The sequence below is a fragment of the Polistes dominula genome, unplaced genomic scaffold (genome assembly GCF_049000335.1).
Source record: "Polistes dominula isolate Pdom_NZ unplaced genomic scaffold, Pdom_raw_medaka contig_29, whole genome shotgun sequence".
Lineage (NCBI taxonomy): Eukaryota > Metazoa > Arthropoda > Insecta > Hymenoptera > Vespidae > Polistes > Polistes dominula.
The window spans coordinates 572,857-592,032 of record NW_028300865.1 but is presented as its reverse complement, the minus strand read 5'-3'; the positions used below and the strand labels follow the sequence as shown (position 1 = coordinate 592,032).

Here is a 19,176-nt window from a genome sequence, read left to right as displayed (position 1 = left end):
CTAATTGAAAAAAAAAAATTTGATAATTTTACTTCGAGTACTAAAGGAGATACTATATTATACGTTACTGTTAAGATTAAATTCATCCTTCTATTATACCACTACATTAAATGTAAGTAGATACAGCCCTGTACTTTGAACAGTATGGCCGATAGTGCAGTTTTCAAAGAGGAACAAGTATTAGATCCAACGTCGAGAAAGCGAAAATAATAGTTTTTACAACTAAAGTTAAAAAAGTTAAGTTTAATGATTAAAGGTATGACGGACGATGAAGCTATACAGGCTACAAATGATGATGCCAGTGAGTGTAAAAGCTATGCAGTGCAACTTGGATACTGGTCTGATCCATTCATCAATTTTTTTGTCAAACAAACTACACGAAAGCCTCCAGAAATCAATCGTGGTTACTACGCAAGGGTCAAGGGCATAGAAGTATTCATCAACAAATTTCTTAAAGTGAGTAATTACGACTAAGAATTATCTTAAATATATGACTTTGAAATTTAATATAACCTAAAATACGAAAGCAGTAAATGGTACAGCTGATTTGTACAGCAAAGATTTTCAGTGCCGGAAACGTTGACCTGACCGAGGCCCTGCTCCAATTTCTCGACATGATCATCTGCTTTTTTTTTTTTTTTTAGTAAACTTGTGATATAGGTCAATATAAAATCTATACTATCACAACAAGACTTATAATAATTGATCGATCAAATAATAATATTTGACGTTATACACGAAATGTCAAATGATATATATATATATATATGTAATTAATTTTAAATAGAAATATCATAAATATTATTATATATTATTTTGTGATTAATTGCGTCCATTAATGACTTAGTATAATTTATTTATAAGATATCAGTTGACTAAATATTACAGTAATATTTCTATTTATATAATTAGAAATTACGAAGTACATCATTTGTAATATTCACTCAATGACAGAATGTAATCTGTGCTGTTTAATAAATTAACAAGATTTAAGAACTTAAAATAAATAATGACAAATATTATTAATACAAGATCATATATTGATACATTTTTGTATTATTGTTATACAGCTGTCCGGTGACAAGAGTCAAATAATTAATTTGGGTGCTGGTTTCGATACACTTTATTGGAAACTCAAGTCAGCTGGAAATAATCCTACAAACTTTGTTGAACTAGATTTTCCAAGTATTACAGCGAGAAAATGTTATCTCATTAAAAAACATAAACAATTGATAGATACATTAAATACAGAAGGTAAAGGTATTAAATACACATTGTTTTTATATATTGTAATATAAAATAATTAATATTAATTTATCTTATTTACAGATGGTGAGATAAGATTTTCAACAATAGATTTACACGCAGCTAATTATCATTTGATAGGAACAGATTTGCGAGATATAAATGAAGTTGAAAGAAAATTATCACAAGCTGAAGTTGATTTTGATTTACCAACTCTGTTTCTTGCGGAATGTGTTCTAGTATACGTAGATCCTAGAGCAGTTTCAGTACTATTACAATGGTTGGAAGAGAGATTTCCAAATAGTTTATTCGTGAGTTATGAACAAATAAATATGAAGGATAAATTTGGAGAAGTAATGCTCTCAAATTTACGTAGTCGTGGATGTTTATTATCAGGAGTCAAAGACTGTAAAACTCTAGAAACTCAACAAAAACGGTATGATCTATTTTATTTGTTGTACTTTAACGAAAGCATTTCAATGTATTCAAAATGATTGTATAAATAACTTTAATATGATTTTATCTTTTAGATTTACAGTAAATAGATGGGAAGGTTCTAATGCTTGGACAATGGTAGAAGTATACGATTCATTGCCTGAATCGGATCGCATTCGAATTGAGCAAATAGAAATGCTTGATGAACGAGAACTTCTCATTCAATTACTACAACATTATTGTATTGCAATTGCTTGGAATGGAGAAACATTTAAAAATCTGTCTATAGCACAGGGTTGATTTTCCAAAACTTTTTCAGTTACTCCAGGTAATGATAAAGTATAATCAAATATTTGGTAAGTTCATGAATCATCCATTCATTATAATAGTCAGAGGAAATTAAATTGGAAATTTCATAAACGCTATCATAAAGATTTTATATAATTACATTTGTTTGAAGTATATAAATAATATTTTTGTTAGTTATAAAAAAAAAAAAAAAAACACATACACACACAAAAAGAAGAAGAAGAAGAAAAAGATGATTTATTTTTCTTGCATTTTGCGAAAATGTATGTAAATGTTGTAAACTGCACCAAATATATATTCCTCTATCTTATTTTAAATTTATTTATTTTTTAAGAAATAATTATAAAGAAAGAGCAGATAAAAATAGATGAGACCCGTAATCATTATTTATATAACAATGAAATAGGCAACTCAATAGTCAATTGATAATATTTCAAACTACTCCTTTCTTGTATAAATGAAACCTCAATTTATATACATATAAGATTAATTGCTTCCAAACTCTAAAAATAGAAATAGTTAAATTTATGGACACATTTTATTGTAATATATATATAATTATATTATATTACTATTATATTATAATTATTAATATTATTATTATTATTGCTATTATTAATTGTTACATTAAAGTAATAGAAGTTAATGGGAGTAGTTTAACGGATAAAATGAAATTCTATCAACAACAAAAAATATGTTAAAAATTTTATTGAAGTTATAGTCATAATTAGAATATTTAGAAATTGAAACAATTCAAAAACAATATGTTGCTGTCATAAAAAAGATATAAAAGCTTTGACAAAATTTATATTTAAAAAGATATTTACATTTGCATTATAAATATCAGAACATTGATTATTGGGTAGCTATAAAGGCAATAGTATTTAATAATAATAATAATAATCGAGTGTTGATATAAAGAAAGTATTGAGTTTTTCTCTTATTAAGAAATAATTATTTAAGATTATAACATAAGGTGCAACGAAAGTGAGATTTACTTAACAATGAAAATAATGTCATAAATATAAAATATGATATAATTATAGGAATACATATACAATATGAGCCGTTTATTTAGAAAATGGCCTAACTCCATTTATATTTGAATCGAAATATTGAAGGGTTTGTGTTTCAATGCAATTCAAAACATACAGGATACTAACGAGTCATATTTGCTTCACTGTATCTAAAAGTATTAAATTTATAGTTCTTATTAACACTAGATATACCAGACCAGTCATTTTGACTAGTTGACGCCATTTCAATTCAAAATTTCTACTTCATGTAACATTTGATTTCTGTAAATAATTTGAAAATGTCTATAAATCCATTTATCTATTAAAATTATTATTGTTAAACATTTTTGTGTTATTTTTTAAAAGTAAATAAAGATTAGAAGCTTTAAAAAGCATTTCTTCTTATACACCAGTCATTTTGACTAGTGTGGTGGTATACTGAAAATGGCGGTTTATATCTAGTGTTAAAATAGTGGCAATTATTAAGTGAATAATATGCATTTTCTTATTAAAAATGGAATTAGGACACTTTTAAAATTAATAACTAGATTCATTATAAAATTTAAAGGAGCCTAAGTCCATTCAAATTGAAAACAAAAACAATACTCAGTTTATTTTAAATATCTTTAAAACACTTCCAGTGTGTCCTTTTAAAAATTGCCTTTTCTAATCATTTTGTTCATACAAAAATCTTCTTGTTTCATTTCATTTACAATAAAGTTATTATCTTTTCGGTACTTTTTAATAATATTATAATAATCTTTGAGGGATAAATGGTAAATAATTTTTGTTTAATGACATTTCTATCATGTCAAAATTTCTATCATCATTGTGAGTAATTACGGACAATCAGAAAATAATAATTGACAATTGGAGTTAAATTGGAGTTAGATTTTTAATATATTAGTAACAAATTACTTCAGAATGAAAAGATCATTTAAAAATGTAACTATTACGGTTGCTAACTTGACTTTTTTTTGAAAAATGGAGTTAAGCTCTGACTTTCAAAATAAACGGCTCATGTATACAATTCTAGCGTTGAAATAATCACGATTAAAATTTACTTTTGAAACAATACTATTATTTAAATATATTCATTAATTGTTTGGTTTTTTTTTCTTTTTTACATAAATTATATTTATCCTTGCACATGATGAATATAATATAAATTAATATTTTTGTTTTGTTTTTTTCTTTTTTTTTTTATATAAGAGTGATATTATGTATTTTTGTGAAAGAACAAGTGTTATTAGAAATTCTATTTCAGTCAATACAAAGTTAAATAAGCACATTATTGGTAATAGACAAGTAGTAAAATTAATAGTAAAGAATTAATAAAGATTTATTTTCATATATGAGGAGAAATCAGGGTTATGATATATTCAAATTATATATAATAACACTATAAAAAGTATCCTTAAAACTCAGTAATAATGTTAAATTTATCTTGTATAGATATTTTTCTGTGCATAACAAAAAAAAAAAAAAAAAGCTTCATCGGTGTTATATTTCAAAAATGAATACAATAAAATTAATTATTCTCTTTACATTCTCATATTTCATACCTTATTAAACTTTTTCAATTTGCAAATTTACAATTCTATTTTAGAAAAATTATTACGTGTGTCATATTTTAATAATCACTTTTTAGACATAAGATATATTTGAACATTATATGGATAGATAACTTCATAAGAAAACAAGAAATGTGTGATGGAATATTTATTAAATGTATATTTTTAAAAATGTGCTTGCATACCTGGAGTAACAAAAATAAAATGATCTCTCTCTCTCTTTCTCTCTTTCTCTCTCTTTCTATCTCTTTCTATCTCTTTCTATCTCTTTTAGTATAGTATTCAATTTTTTCTGAATATTATTATCATTCAAAATCATTAATACAATTAACCAAAAACGTTATATAAATTGTATAAATACCTTATATATATACAAAACATTGAATCTATTTACAATAATTTCATAATAATTGTGTAAGAAATTGCAAAATGAATTTTATTAATAACACTATGTGTTCAAATAAAATGAAGTTTGAGAGTCAATTTTATTTATGTTATTATTCATAAAATTTCTATTAAAAAAATTTCAATTTTTTTTATTAAATTTAAATATTTACTAGTTACAAAATGAGATATAATTTTGAAAATAATAATAATAATAATAATAATAATAAATGTTCAAATCAATCAATATTTTTACTCTTTTTTTTTTTATGTTATTATTAAATTTATTTAATGATTGTATTTTCTATTAACAGAATTTGTCAGTCTCAAACTAAATGTAGCTTTTTTCCTTCTTTTTTTTTTTTTATATCTGTAAATGAAATAACTTTATGTTTCTTCATGTATTTCATTCTATAAAAGTAATTATTAATTCATAAACATATGTGTATGGATGATGTAAACATGTGGAAAAATATGAAAGCCATAGAAATATTTTGTGTGCTTCCATATTATTATAGTTATATATATACAAGGTTATTATATCAGAAAAATAATCTTTTATCTTTGCAAAACTTTGTGATATTGTTAAATTTATGCATTTATAAGTCAGAATAATAAGATTAATCAGTTATTGTTCGAAAAATTATCTTTTACACATACATTCATATATTTAAAATGTTAGTCCTCTTTAAGTGGGAGAAATTAATAATAATAAACCAACTATATAACATTCAATGAAATATTTTTCAAATGTCATTTTTAATGTAGAAGAATATATATAATAATATAATAATTCTCCCATTTAAAGTATCTAATTAAAAATAATTAGTTACAGATCAAATATTTTTGAACAATGTAAAATTATTTACTAACTTCAACATTTATTTTATTACTCTGTAAAACAGATAAATAAAAAATAAATGGCATCTAACTCCTAAATAATATGCTCTAAATTCATATAACATTTTATTTCAAATTTTTATTCTTTTATAAAAAATATATTAGAAATACATAAAATATATCATTTTCAATATTATAAATACATCTTATATATATATATATATATATATTGACTTTTTTGTAGTCTCTTTTAAAAATATATTGGGTGTATATAAGGTTTCTATATAAAAAAAAAAAAAATCAATGAACATGTTCACTTAAGGCACTTCATTTTAATTTACTAAATACTGTTCTATTTATAATTCATATTAAATGTTACTTTTTCAAAAGAACACGTTTAAAAAGTAGTTATTTATTTCTTATGTTAAATCAAAACCAAATTTATTTTAAAAGTATATAAAAATAGAATAATTATTTAATTATATATAATAGATTAATATATATATATCTATATAAATAGATTAACAAAATATAAGAATATCTGAATATAAAACAGATGTTCCCAAAATTGCATTGATTAGTCTTGGATTTAGTGTGCACACTTGTCTTGTATAACAATAGTTGAATAAATTTATATTATATACATATATATTATGAATCAATGAGAATATAATGATTCTGATTTGTTAATAATAGAGACTGATCTTTAATATTTAATAATGTTTTGCTTTTAATTAAAATCCTAAAGGATTTAATTGTACACAACCACCGCCATCACACATACTTTTTGAAATCTTACTGAAGTTATCAAAAAGATCTAAATGTTTTTTAGAAGTAGCCACTTTTAAATTATATGCAGCACGGCTAGATGCCTAAAATATAATAATAGTAAATAATGAATATATAATTAAATATTAATATAATTAAATATTAAGATATATCATACCTCTGCACACCAAGTTTGAGCCATAAGGAGTTCATGTTGTGCACTTGGAGAATTTTTATTTGCAGCCATAGTTGCTCTACTCATTACAACAACCATTGTATATGTATCAATAGCTGCTTGAGCTATTCTATGTAAAACAAATTGTTCATCCACAATTCCTTTTCCATACTTCACGAGGCTTGTTTCTATGCAAGCTCCAAAAGATTCAAGATTCTAAAATCAATTATATTCATTTAAATAGAATATAATATAACATATATATATATATAAAATAAATATTAATCAAAACTATAACAAACTTTTGTGCACAATGCAGCACTTTCTGCTAAGCTAGGATGCACTAAATGTGTAAAATTCGGAGATGAACCTAAACCAATTGCTCTAGTTGCCCTTTTAGCTGCTTCTTCAAAAATCAATCCCAAATTGGCAGTAGGGTTTTTGAAAGCTTTTTGCAATTCTTTCAAATGTCCTCCAGCATACTGTACACCAGTTAGGGCAATAAATAGACGAAGAATATCATTTGCACCTTCAAATATTCTAAATATACGTAAATCACGTAATATACGTTCTAATCCTGTATCTTTCATATATCCCATGCCACCATGAATTTGTATAGCTTCATCACATACCCACCAAGCAGATTCAGATGCAAAACACTAGAAAAGAAAAAGGAATATAATATAAAAATATAAACGATGTTTATATAATACTTATTGTTTATATTAAATCATTATTAAATATATTACTTTTCCAATAGCAGCTTCTAAATGATAATCTTGGCTACCCTTATCCATGTTACCAGAAATCATATATGCTAGAGATTCAGCAACATATTGTAACATACTCATACGTGCAAGTTTTTCCTGAATGGAGCCATAATTATCTAATGTACGTCCAAATTGTACACGTTGTGTTGCATGTTCTACAGCTCGTTTTATACAGTAACGCATATTACCTGCCAAAGCAGCTACCATACCAAATCTACCATTGTTTAAAATATTCATTGCAATCTAAAATATTCAAAAGAAGAACAAAAATAAGATTATGATAAAACTTTCCTTTCTATACATAATTATACACAAGTATGATTATTTTTATATTCATAATCATGTATCACCTTAAATCCTTGACCTTCTTCACCCAAACGATTTTCCACAGGTATTTTTACATCTTCGAAGAAAAGAGCACTTGTATTACTAGATTTAATACCCATTTTCTTTTCTGGTGGACCATTTGTTACACCACCAAATCCTCTTTCAACAATAAAAGCTGTAGGTATATCCTTACTTTCTCCTGTTACTGGATCTTTAACTGGTACCTTTGCAAAAACCGTAAAAATATCTGCTATACCACCGTTTGAAATCCAAATTTTATTACCATTAAGAATATAATGGGAACCATCAGCAGATTTAACTGCACGAGATTTAATTGCACCAGCATCTGATCCACAAGATGGTTCTGTTAAACAGAATGCAGCATATTCACGATTGACAACTCTAGGAAGATACTTTTTCTTTTGTTCTGGTGTACCAAATAATGTTATACCCTAAATATATTAATTAATATTCTTTATCAGATTAGATCATTCTACTATATCTGGATAGAATAAACATATTATGAACATTCGTTCATTTTTTTTTTACAAAATATTTCAAATACCTTAAATCCTATACTCATATGTGCACCCAAAACAATAGAAAGTGCCAAATCATAATATCCACAAATTTCAACGCATCTGGTATATTGTGTATTGTTTAATCCTAATCCACCATATTCTATTGGAACTTGAAGACCAAAACCACCAAGATCCCATAATGTCGATAATGTTTTTTCATCTACTGTCTGTGCATCATCATTTTTCGCAGGATTATTGACCTCCTATTGATTCAATTTTAAATGTTAATAAATCATATTAAACAAATTGAAAAGAAAATACAGTAAGAATCATTGCCTCAAAAAAATGTTCCATTGGGTCAAGGAACATTCTAACTGTTTCCAATTGTTCCGTATTTAATGGTTCAGGAAATGGAAATACTTGATTTAATTGCAATTGTCCTCGAAAAATATTTGTAGTAAAAGATTGACTTTCTTTTCCAGCATTAGTCTTTTCTACTTTTTCTGTCTTTGTTGTTTGTGCTGTTTTTACAGCAGCTTGAGTAGCTGAGTAACATCTGGATTAAAAAAAATATATATATATATATATATATTCAATTTTCTAAATATTATATCTTAATTATAATTGAATTCAAATGACCCATATCATAGTAAAAATTTTCTATTAATAGATAAAACCAAATAAATGATTTATCTATAACTAGATTTGACCTAGCATTACTTTCAAGTGTTTAAAGTCCACTTCATATATGTTATTTTTCTGTATATGAGTCAAAGTCTATATACGTATACAGACAATAGATAATAATATTGATTATGCATAATTTATTTATCATTTTTGTTATATATATATATATATATATATATATATATATATATATGTATGTATTTTAAAATGGTTAAAATGTTACATGTAAACTTACCTTATATTCGTATTAAAAATTTTACTCAAACTTCCTGATGGTGTACAATATTTTGCAATACGAATCATTTTTGACACAAATTTTCTTTACACCAAACGATAATCTTTGAATATTTCCAATGAAATTGTTGATATTTTATTTATATTTAAATACCTGTAATTATGTATATTATTAAATGTAATTGAAAAAAAATTAAATTTAGATAAGAATAGACAAATATTTAATAGATTTGTTTAAAAAAAAAAATCAAAAGTTTAGGTTTCGGAATGAAATACTTTTAATTACTACGTTAATCAATATATTTTTTTAATGAAAGAATAATTACGCACACTTAATTCATTAGTTCTATATACAATTATTGTTTAAAATGGCGATAACTGTGGTACTGCTGATTTTACTTGTTACTCATCGTGTTATATACTCAACACATACTTTTACATTTAAATATGTATAGGATAGTTTACAGCTTAATCTTTCATACATGTATACATGACATATATATTTTATATGTATGTATTGCATGTATTCCTCTCAATTAGTTATCAAATGTTTATTGGTTTATTTATAATTTTAAAGTAAGTAATTTATTTTAATTAATATATATGTATCTACTTTTTGAAAAGTGTATAATTGTTAAAAATTTACAAAAATTAACAGTAAAATGAACTCGATTGGTATCAATCATTATTGGTACCAACATATTGTTGGTAACAACGGTCACTGTATTACCATATGTTTATATATATATATATATATTCATTGAACATATGTATCGTTAAAATCTCAATTGACAACAGCAAATTTCATCGTATCTACTTTTTGAAAAGTGTGTAATTATTAAAAAATTTACAAAAATTAACAGTAAAATGAGCTCGATCGGTATCAATCATTATTGGTACCAACATATTGTTGGTAACAACGGTCACTGCATTACCATATGTTTTTCATATATAATATATATATATAAATTAATTGAACATATGTATCGTTGAAATCTCAATTGACAACAGCAAATTTCATCCTCAATTAATGAACACAATTTGTTTAAAAAAACAGTTAGTATGCGGTGATTGATTGTTTAAAAATAGAAAAGAAAGCTTTAAATATAAGGTGTAGTGAATACATTTTATCCTCTTTCATAATATAATTATCTAAAATTACTCAAAAAATGTAATTTGATAGGAATATTAAACGTCGAGAGAAAGAGAGACAGAGAGAGAAAGAAAAAAAAACAATAATGAACGACAAATGATTTGTTCTTTTTCAAAATTAAATAATACAATAACAAAAGACGGTGATACAAAGTTAAAAAAAAGTGAACTCGAAATTCGTAGCACGGATATAACATTGAAATAAATTGTTCAAACTCTTTGTACGTGATTACAAATATGTAAGCCATATTCATATGCAATTATTTTAAAATTAAAAATCTAAGTTATATAATATATTAATTTATGAAAGGATTAACATATTGTTGTCTCTATGTTGTTTCTTTAGTCGTAAGATAATTGATAAAAAATAAAGATTCATTTTTAATTATACATTGGCTTAATATTTGATAATTTTTCTCTCAAATTGTTTCTATATATAATTAATATAATTACTTTTTCAATTAGCAATATCACATTTATATATTTATATTTAATAATATTTACTTTAGTAATTTTATAATCATAAATTACAAAAATATGTTTATTAATTAAATTTCTTACAATTGAAATGATATCACAAATCTATATCTTCAAATAATTATGGTAATGTTATCTTATCTTAGGAAAAAGTTACAAGTGGATAAAATTTTGAAAAGAATAATAGTTCAAAAGAAATTTATATGATCAATTGTTTTTGACTATATAAACAACAACATTTCAAATATATATTTATTAATATGAGTAACGTAACATCACCAAAAGTTACATTAAGATCAGTGCTACGACTTAATAATGATGATTTCAAAGAGTTCATATGTGGTTGGGGTGCAGCAGTTATTAATGTTTCTATTACCTTTCCTCTTAATAAAATCATATTTAGACAGGTAAGTCTATCATAAATAAATAATACATTTTTATTTGATACTTATATATATATATATAGTTTATATAATTAAATGATTAATTATATTATACAGATTTTAGAAGGTGTTCCAGCGCGTACTGCTTTTCAACAAATATCACAAGAAGGAATAAGATTATTGTATCGAGGAATTCTACCACCGTTATGTCAAAAAACTTTATCACTTAGTTTAATGTTTAGTACGTATGAAGGATGTAGACAAAGACTGTGTATATTAACAGGAAATGAAATGTTTGCTAAAATATTAGCTGCCAATATGGCCGGTGCTGCAGAAGCTATTCTCACTCCTCTTGAAAGAGTACAAACGCTATTGCAGGATTGGCGATATCATAAAAAATTGAAAAATACTACTCATGCATTCAAATATTTACTAACAAATTACGGAATAACAGAATGTTATCGTGCTTTAGTACCTATCATTTATAGAAATGGATGTTCTAATCTTATGTTTTTCACACTTCGTGATCAATCTAAATTATTATTAGGTAATCAAGAATCATTGTTAACAAATTTTGTTTGTGGAGCTTTAATTGGTGGTTTTACTAGTACAGTATTTTATCCAATGAATGTTATTAAAATACATATGCAATCGAAGATAGGTGAACCATTTGAACAATTTCTAGCTGTATCTCGTGAGATTTATATTTCTAGAAACAGAAGTATAAGATGGTTTTACAAAGGTGTGCATTTAAATTATATACGTTCATTCATTAGTTGGGGTATAATAAATGCATCTTATGATTTTCTCAAAACTATTGTATATCAAGAAAGTTTATAATGTAATGTATATGATAGTTAAATCCGAACTTCATTTGTACCTAAGTAATAATAGCAAAATTTATTTTATTAATTACAATTTTTATCATGTAATTTCTCAAAATGGTGCGTTAAACGCACATTCCTCCTGCTGGTACAGAAACAGGAGCACATAGATAAGACTTATTTAACGCGCAATATAATTATATAGATATTATTTTAGCATAATTACTTTTTATAGACAAAGTTATTTAATGGTGCAATAAACAGCACACATCCCCCATTAGTAAAAATATTTAACAATAACGTTTAATGTTGTTATCAAGAAAATCATTTTTAGAAAATTATTTTCTAACACAATTTTATTCGTATTACTACGAATATTTTTCATTGACTTTTTAAAATCTTTGATAAAATGTAACCTAAACCTAATGACATTAAATAAACGCGAAAACGTACGTAATCATCGAATGTTGATCGTTATTCGTTAAATAAATAAATAATAATTATATACGAGATTTGAAATAAAAAGGAAAAAAAAAAATAATTGATAGAAAATAAATAAGATAAAATTCATATTTCCCGCGAGAATTGGGGGAACGTAACACAGCGCCATCTATGCGCATTACACTGCGTAAATCGATGCGCCACGGCCGCGAACTCTTGTTGGCTTTTAGTTAGTAGCAAACTAACACGGTAGTAACATCGGTGACGGAGAAACGTCATTTCTACGGTTCCACATTCGTTTTATCCTTTTATCTAAAGTTTGACAATTGATTATTCCTGCCAAAAGTATCGACGCTTCAAACAGTTTCGCGTTATTCCAATATAACAATAATAACGAAGAAAAAAAAGAATAATAATTTAATTGCATTAAGATGTACGATCCCTTTTTGCTTTAATCTGACATCGAAAGTATCGTCGCGTCGTTAGTGGTGCCTCGGGGAATAAGAAAAAAAATAGAGAAAAGAAAAGAAAAACAAAAAAGGCTCGACAATGAGTTATATATTCGTTTTGACGATCATCGTGCAACCTAAGTTTATCGCGGATTTAATAAAAATAGAATAATTGAAATTAGTGTAAAGAGAGAACATGCAGTTGCATCTTATATCGATGATCACCACAACCACCAGCACCAACACCGTTGTCATCTTCAAGACACTATCGTCCACTACTCATGGCAACTTAGCCGAGTACGCAGGGAAATTGGAGGATAATTTAAACGAATAATGAGAATCAACGCGACAAAGATGAGCACTCCGATCGAGGAGAAGATTGATCAGAAGCTCAAGGTATTCATTTGTTTTTCTAAAGTTTAGTAAAAAAAAAAAAAAAAAAAAAGGACAAATTAAAGAATGAAAAAGATTGAAAGAAAGAAAAAGAAGGAGAGCGGGTGGGAAAGGGGGAGAAGGAGGAGGAGGAGGAGTAGACGATAATACTCGTGGCTTTTATTAAATGTATTTAATTCGTTGATGTTCGTTCAACTTTCGGGAATCAATAAGTCGAGTAGGAAAGGAGGATATTAGAATAGCTCTGTCTCTCTCTCTCTCTCTTCCTCCCTCTCCTCTCTCTTTCTCTCTTAGCCTTGTTTTTCTCTGTGCTATTTTTTAAATAACGATCGATTATCCCGATCGTGTTCTGACATAAGAACAGCAGGATTATTTAAATTAGAAAGGAATGTTAAGATGATTTAGCAAATATTTCAAGAAAATGTCTGCAATTGTTTTTGTTTAATGTGGTGGTAGATAATTTAACACTGATGTAAAAAGTCTCAGGTAATTATCAACGAGATTTGGTTATTATATCTAAGAGCGCGTAATCGAAATATTTGAATAAGTTCTCTATGAGAAGGCGCAGTTCTATTTTGAATTGTTCGTCGGATATACGCATGCTTATTTGAACATGTTAGGGGTTGCGACGAATAACGGCGCAGTTAATTGATCAATATAGAGAAAGCTAATTTTTATGTGATACCTTCTTAAAGATATATTTATACGACGTTTACTTATTAGTAACGTTATCTTTTTTTTTTTTTTTTTTTTTTAATTATGTCCAATGAAATATGTTTATTAATAAATATAATTACAAATACAATATTATATTTTATTTTGATGCTAATCAAATTAAAATCAATCAATTGATTTCAGTAGTCAAAATGGTGAAGGGTACGAGTACTACTCTTATTAAATTTGAAATTAATTTTTATATTTATACGCTTATTCCAAATTTATTTTGCTAATCAAATTAAAATCAATCAATTGATTTCAGTAGTCAAAATGGTGAAGGGTACAAGTATTACTCTTATTAAATTTGAAATTGATTTTTATATTTATACGTTTATTCTAAATTTATAAATGTCATCTTTTTTTTTTTTTTTAATTATGTCCAATGAAATATGTTTATTAACACAAATATAATTACAAATACAATAATATATTTTATTTTGATGCTAATCAAATTAAAATCAATCAATTGATTTCAGTTGTCAAAATGGTGTAGGGTACGAGTACTACTCTTTTTAAATTTGAAATTGATTTTGATATTTATACGATTATTCCAAATTTATAAAATATATATAATACTTGTATTAAATATAAAGTATTTTTTCATTCTTTTCTGTTGTGTCATTGTTAAATTGTATTGTCATATGATTAAAGGTAAGGAGGGGAATGGTAACGGTTAGCGATGGGAAAAGCAAACCAGTTCCTATGCGTTTGTATCTGTCCATGGAAGTATTGAAACTTCAAAGAGAAGATTTAGAGGTAAAGCGTTCCATTTATTATTTCTGTTAATTTCATTATTGCGTTAATTGAATGAATGTTATTAATTGAAACAATTGAGTTATTAAGAATGAAATTTTTGTGAGAAAATTACAATTATACAATTTCTGATTATATTATTCTATTATCATGTTTTTTTTTTTTTTTTTTTTTTTTTAATAAGTTAATAAAAATAATTTGTAAATGACAATACGTAATATTAGCAGGTAGCAAATCATAATAAGCCACCATTAGATGCTAAGGAACGCATGGTCCAAATTACTAGACAAAAAGTTGGAGGATTGGGATTAAGTATAAAAGGAGGAGCTGAACATAAACTTCCAGTACTCATATCTAGAATTTATAAGGGTCAGGCTGCTGATCAGTGTGGCCAATTATTTGTAGGTGATGCCATTATTAAAGGTAAATCTGTATTGATCAATTATTCTTATTATATATATATATAGTTTATAACTTTAACATTATTATATTCCATGACCTATTTATATGAAATGGAACTCGTGTAATATCACTGTGTTCTCGAGCAGATAAATGGGAGCATGACAGTTTCTCCAATAGTTTCATATTCATTCTTCTTTGACACGCTGATTGTCCACATCATGCCAATCATATGTATTTATTATGAATATATTCACAATGAGTAGTCAATCTATAAACAACTATATATATATATATACCTGTGTGTGTGTGTTGTTAATTGTGTTGAATAAATGAAAATTTAGAAATTATTGACTCTTCAATATAATTACTTGTTTACATAATTCATATATATATATAATAATTATTGATTACATTTATACAGTTAATGGAGAATATATCACTGCTTGTAATCATGATGATGCTGTTAATATCTTAAGAAATGCTGGAGATATAGTTGTTTTAACTGTCAAACATTATCGTGCTGCAAAACCATTTCTACAAAAAAATGGTATTATTCAAATAATATATTTATAAAAGAAAATAAAAATGAATATTTTTTTAATCATTTATTTCATATTTATAATATTTCTTTGTATATTAGAAAAAGAAGAAAAATTAGATAATGTTGCAAATGGGAGTGCTGATGATGGTTGGGTATCGCCAAATAGACAACAAGCAGATAGTCCTAGATGTGGTCATAGTAGACAAAGTTCAAATGCATCTTCTGCTTCAATGCAATACAAAAGATGGGTGGATGTTATCACAGGTTAATAAATTATTCTTCATATTATTCATATTAGGGGTGCTTGCTGCCCTGCCACGCGTTGCTGTGACTCACAATCAATTCCGATACACACGTCTTTAAGTCAACGAATTACCTAATATTGTGATTATAAATAGAGATATAAACTATCCTATATTTCAAGTTGGATGAAACTGCACAAAGTGTGCAAAATTTGATTAAAATCCTAATTTATATATATATTAAGATAAGATAATTTGTTGCATTATCATAAATAATAAATATTTATCTTTGTAGTCCCATTAATGATGGCATATGTTACGAGATATATCTTTGGCACTGATAAATTACGAAGAAATGCATTTGAAGTTAGAGGCCTTAATGGTGCACGTACTGGTGTGATACATTGCGATGACAGTGCTATTTTGAGTCAATGGTTGAAATATATAACTGATAATATTACAGGCTTAACACATTTACAGGTAATTTACATATATATATATATTTTTTTTTCAATGATTTTCTAACACACACTTACACATACATTGACAAGTATGTTTTATTAATTTACAGATGAAGTTGTACAATCGAAATTTTGGACCTGGTGAACGTATAGAATACATGGGTTGGGTAAATGAAGCAGTAAGCAATAGTAATCAGCCATGGCAAAGTTATAGGCCAAGGTTTCTAGCTTTGAAAGGGCCTGATTTGTTATTATTTGAAACACCACCCGTTAGTATCATTTTGATTACATATTATTTCAACAAATATATTTTTCTAATATTATTCTTATATTTTGATTTGTTTTTATTTTAGTGTAATATAGGTGATTGGTCACGATGTGCATTAACATTTAAAGTATATCAGACTATGTTTCGCGTAATGAGAGAGTCAGAAAATGTAGATGAAAGACAACATTGCTTCTTAGCACAAAGTCCGGGTAAACCACCAAGATATTTAAGCGTAGAAACTCGACAAGAATTATTAAGAGTTGAAGCTGCATGGCATACAGCTGTATGTTCAGCTATAACACATTTAAAAGTCAGTAAACAACATTGGGTAATAGTTAATTGTTTAAATCTATTAAATGGTATTATAGTTTTATTATCATTGTAAGCTTCCAAATTTCAGAGTAAAACCTTTCCTGTCACGTTTAATAGCAGAAGTGCAGGTTTAACATTAGAATGGACTCAGGGATTCACTCTTTCTTATGAAGGAATTGGAGAAATCGTTTGGCGTTACAAATTTTCTCAATTGAGAGGATCCAGCGATGATGGCAAAAGTAGACTTAAATTGCACTTCCAAGAACCTGACAGTATTGCTATAGAAACAAAGGTATCTTATTGTTGTTGTTGTTGTTGTTCTTCTAATTTTTCGTTCTAATTAACTAAACTGTGTTATATTGTGTTAAAATAATTATACATTTTACTTGTAAATACTGTATACAGTATTAAATCATTCTTAAAACTTATTAAATATATATATAATAGTGCATTTAAATATTTTTTTACAGGAATTGGAGTGTTCTCAGTTACAGAATTTATTATTCTGTATGCATGCATTTCTTACTGCAAAAGTTGCTGCAGTTGATCCAACATTTTTAACATCGACAACTCCATAAAAAATATTCCAACGTTACTAGTGATAATTTTCAAAGAGAATATTACATTTCTCTTTTGTTATTGTTATGCAAATACATGAAGTGATTCACAGTCAATCGATCAGAGATAGAGAGATAGAGGAAGAGAGAGAGAGAGAGATATGTCAAATACTAGTCAGTATTTCCAAAAAAAAATATTTACTATTTATAAAATTACGAAAACATTGTTGTTATCAATTTTTCTAATTATATTTGTTGATTTATAACATATAATGAGAAATTTTTTGAATAACTTTTTGAAAAAAAAAAAAAAGAAAAATGAATTTTATATAATAATGTGCAATGTTTTTTAATTGTTGTTGTTGTTTTTTATTTTTTATTTTTTTTTAATTTTTTCGATCTACATTTTTATTATTACTTCTTTATAAAGGTAAATTAACAAATTTTAAATTATAATAATTGATTCACATCTACGTTCGTGTAAATTATTAATTGATATACAATTTTAACAAGTTGACCAGATCAATAAAATGTCTAAAAAAATAATAAAACACAAAAAAAAAAATATTAATTAAATGTATTGCAATTGTGGATCATTACACAAAATGCTTTTAAAATATACGAGCGATTTATTATGATATCGAATTAATGTTTTTGCTTGAAAAATTTTTTGTTTTTTTCTTTTATAATAACAATTATATTAAAATTAATTTATATCTTTAAAAAAAAAAAAAAAAAAAAAAAAAAAAAACAGAGAGACGTATCTCGGTAATTCCGTAGAGATGTATAAATAAATTCAATTTAACAGTATAATAATAAATAATATAAGAACCGTTCATGATTTTTAAGTTACACAACAGATGAAAAAAAAAAGAAAAAAAAATATGTGGTGACATATTTCTATAGCCAAATGTTATTACACGATGTTTTTAAATTAAAAAAATATGTACCCATTTGTGTGTGTGTCCGGTGCCTTAAAAACCATGAACAATTAATAATTAATATTAAAGAACGCATTGAAATCACATAGTTCCTTAGTACAGAAAATTTTACATACTACATGTACATGTACATGTATATGTATATGTAAAATGTCAAATAACTATGATGTGTTGCATTTAATAACACAAGAAAATAATTTCATTTGATTTGATTTGATTTGATTTGATTTTCAATTGTATTTTACAAATGATTTAAATGCTTCGTTCTTATTTTTATTTTTATTTTTTTTTTTTAAATCAGTATTGCTCGATAAATAAACGTAATATATAAATTAACATAATAAATACATGCCAATAGCAATAAGCACTAATAATATTATCATTCGACCATGGTAGCTGTATAAAATATTATTTACTGATGTGTAATGATTGGCAAGAGAAAAACGAATATCTAATATATAAAAGAGAGAGAGAGAGTGGATCTATTGATATTATATACTTCAAAGCATTACTGTATAATATTATTATAATTAAGAAAGGATATTAGGGCTAGAGAGAGAGAGAGAGAGAGAAAGAGA

At 25.7% G+C, this 19,176-nt stretch overlaps 4 protein-coding genes across 9 annotated transcripts; 3 read left to right on the top strand and 1 right to left on the bottom strand.

Annotated features, from left to right (window-relative positions):
* Positions 1-111: 111 nt before the first annotated feature.
* LOC107068420 (leucine carboxyl methyltransferase 1) lies at positions 112-2,011 on the top strand. The gene is made up of 4 exons (XM_015324762.2): positions 112-456; positions 1,071-1,254; positions 1,330-1,681; positions 1,776-2,011. The coding sequence occupies exons 1-4, from the start codon at positions 247-249 to the stop codon at positions 1,978-1,980; spliced, it is 951 nt and encodes a 316-aa protein (XP_015180248.1). The 5' UTR covers positions 112-246; the 3' UTR covers positions 1,981-2,011.
* A 4,104-nt stretch (positions 2,012-6,115) lies between these two features.
* Positions 6,116-9,766, bottom strand: Acadvl (Acyl-CoA dehydrogenase very long chain). Its single transcript, XM_015324747.2, has 9 exons — positions 9,616-9,766; positions 9,287-9,439; positions 8,701-8,920; positions 8,409-8,627; positions 7,867-8,295; positions 7,496-7,759; positions 7,049-7,405; positions 6,750-6,962; positions 6,116-6,675 (listed from the first exon to the last, which is right to left on the bottom strand). The coding sequence occupies exons 2-9, from the start codon at positions 9,352-9,354 to the stop codon at positions 6,538-6,540; spliced, it is 1,908 nt and encodes a 635-aa protein (XP_015180233.1). The 5' UTR covers positions 9,355-9,439; positions 9,616-9,766; the 3' UTR covers positions 6,116-6,537.
* A 477-nt stretch (positions 9,767-10,243) lies between these two features.
* Positions 10,244-12,343, top strand: LOC107068357 (mitochondrial nicotinamide adenine dinucleotide transporter SLC25A51). Of its 4 annotated transcripts, none has more exons than XM_015324657.2 (4): positions 10,244-10,396; positions 10,469-10,676; positions 11,061-11,321; positions 11,415-12,343. In XM_015324657.2, exons 3-4 carry the CDS (start codon positions 11,175-11,177, stop codon positions 12,135-12,137), a joined length of 870 nt encoding a protein of 289 aa, XP_015180143.1. In that variant the 5' UTR covers positions 10,244-10,396; positions 10,469-10,676; positions 11,061-11,174; the 3' UTR covers positions 12,138-12,343. The 4 variants fall into 4 exon arrangements, with proteins under 4 accessions (XP_015180143.1, XP_089035833.1, XP_089035822.1 ...); XM_089179696.1 differs by having other exon boundaries at positions 10,258-10,341; XM_089179707.1 differs by lacking the exon at positions 10,469-10,676 and having other exon boundaries at positions 10,257-10,341.
* Positions 12,344-12,809: 466 nt separating this feature from the next.
* Positions 12,810-18,542, top strand: Syn2 (Syntrophin-like 2). 3 transcript variants are annotated; one of them, XM_015324647.2, is made up of 10 exons: positions 12,812-13,407; positions 14,773-14,877; positions 15,099-15,297; positions 15,698-15,823; positions 15,917-16,081; positions 16,355-16,539; positions 16,631-16,789; positions 16,874-17,098; positions 17,189-17,392; positions 17,571-18,542. In XM_015324647.2, the coding sequence occupies exons 1-10, from the start codon at positions 13,345-13,347 to the stop codon at positions 17,676-17,678; spliced, it is 1,539 nt and encodes a 512-aa protein (XP_015180133.1). In that variant the 5' UTR covers positions 12,812-13,344; the 3' UTR covers positions 17,679-18,542. The 3 variants fall into 3 exon arrangements, with proteins under 3 accessions (XP_015180135.1, XP_015180133.1, XP_015180134.1); XM_015324648.2 differs by having other exon boundaries at positions 12,813-13,407; positions 15,102-15,297; XM_015324649.2 differs by lacking the exon at positions 17,571-18,542 and having other exon boundaries at positions 12,810-13,407; positions 17,175-17,302.
* Positions 18,543-19,176: the final 634 nt, after the last annotated feature.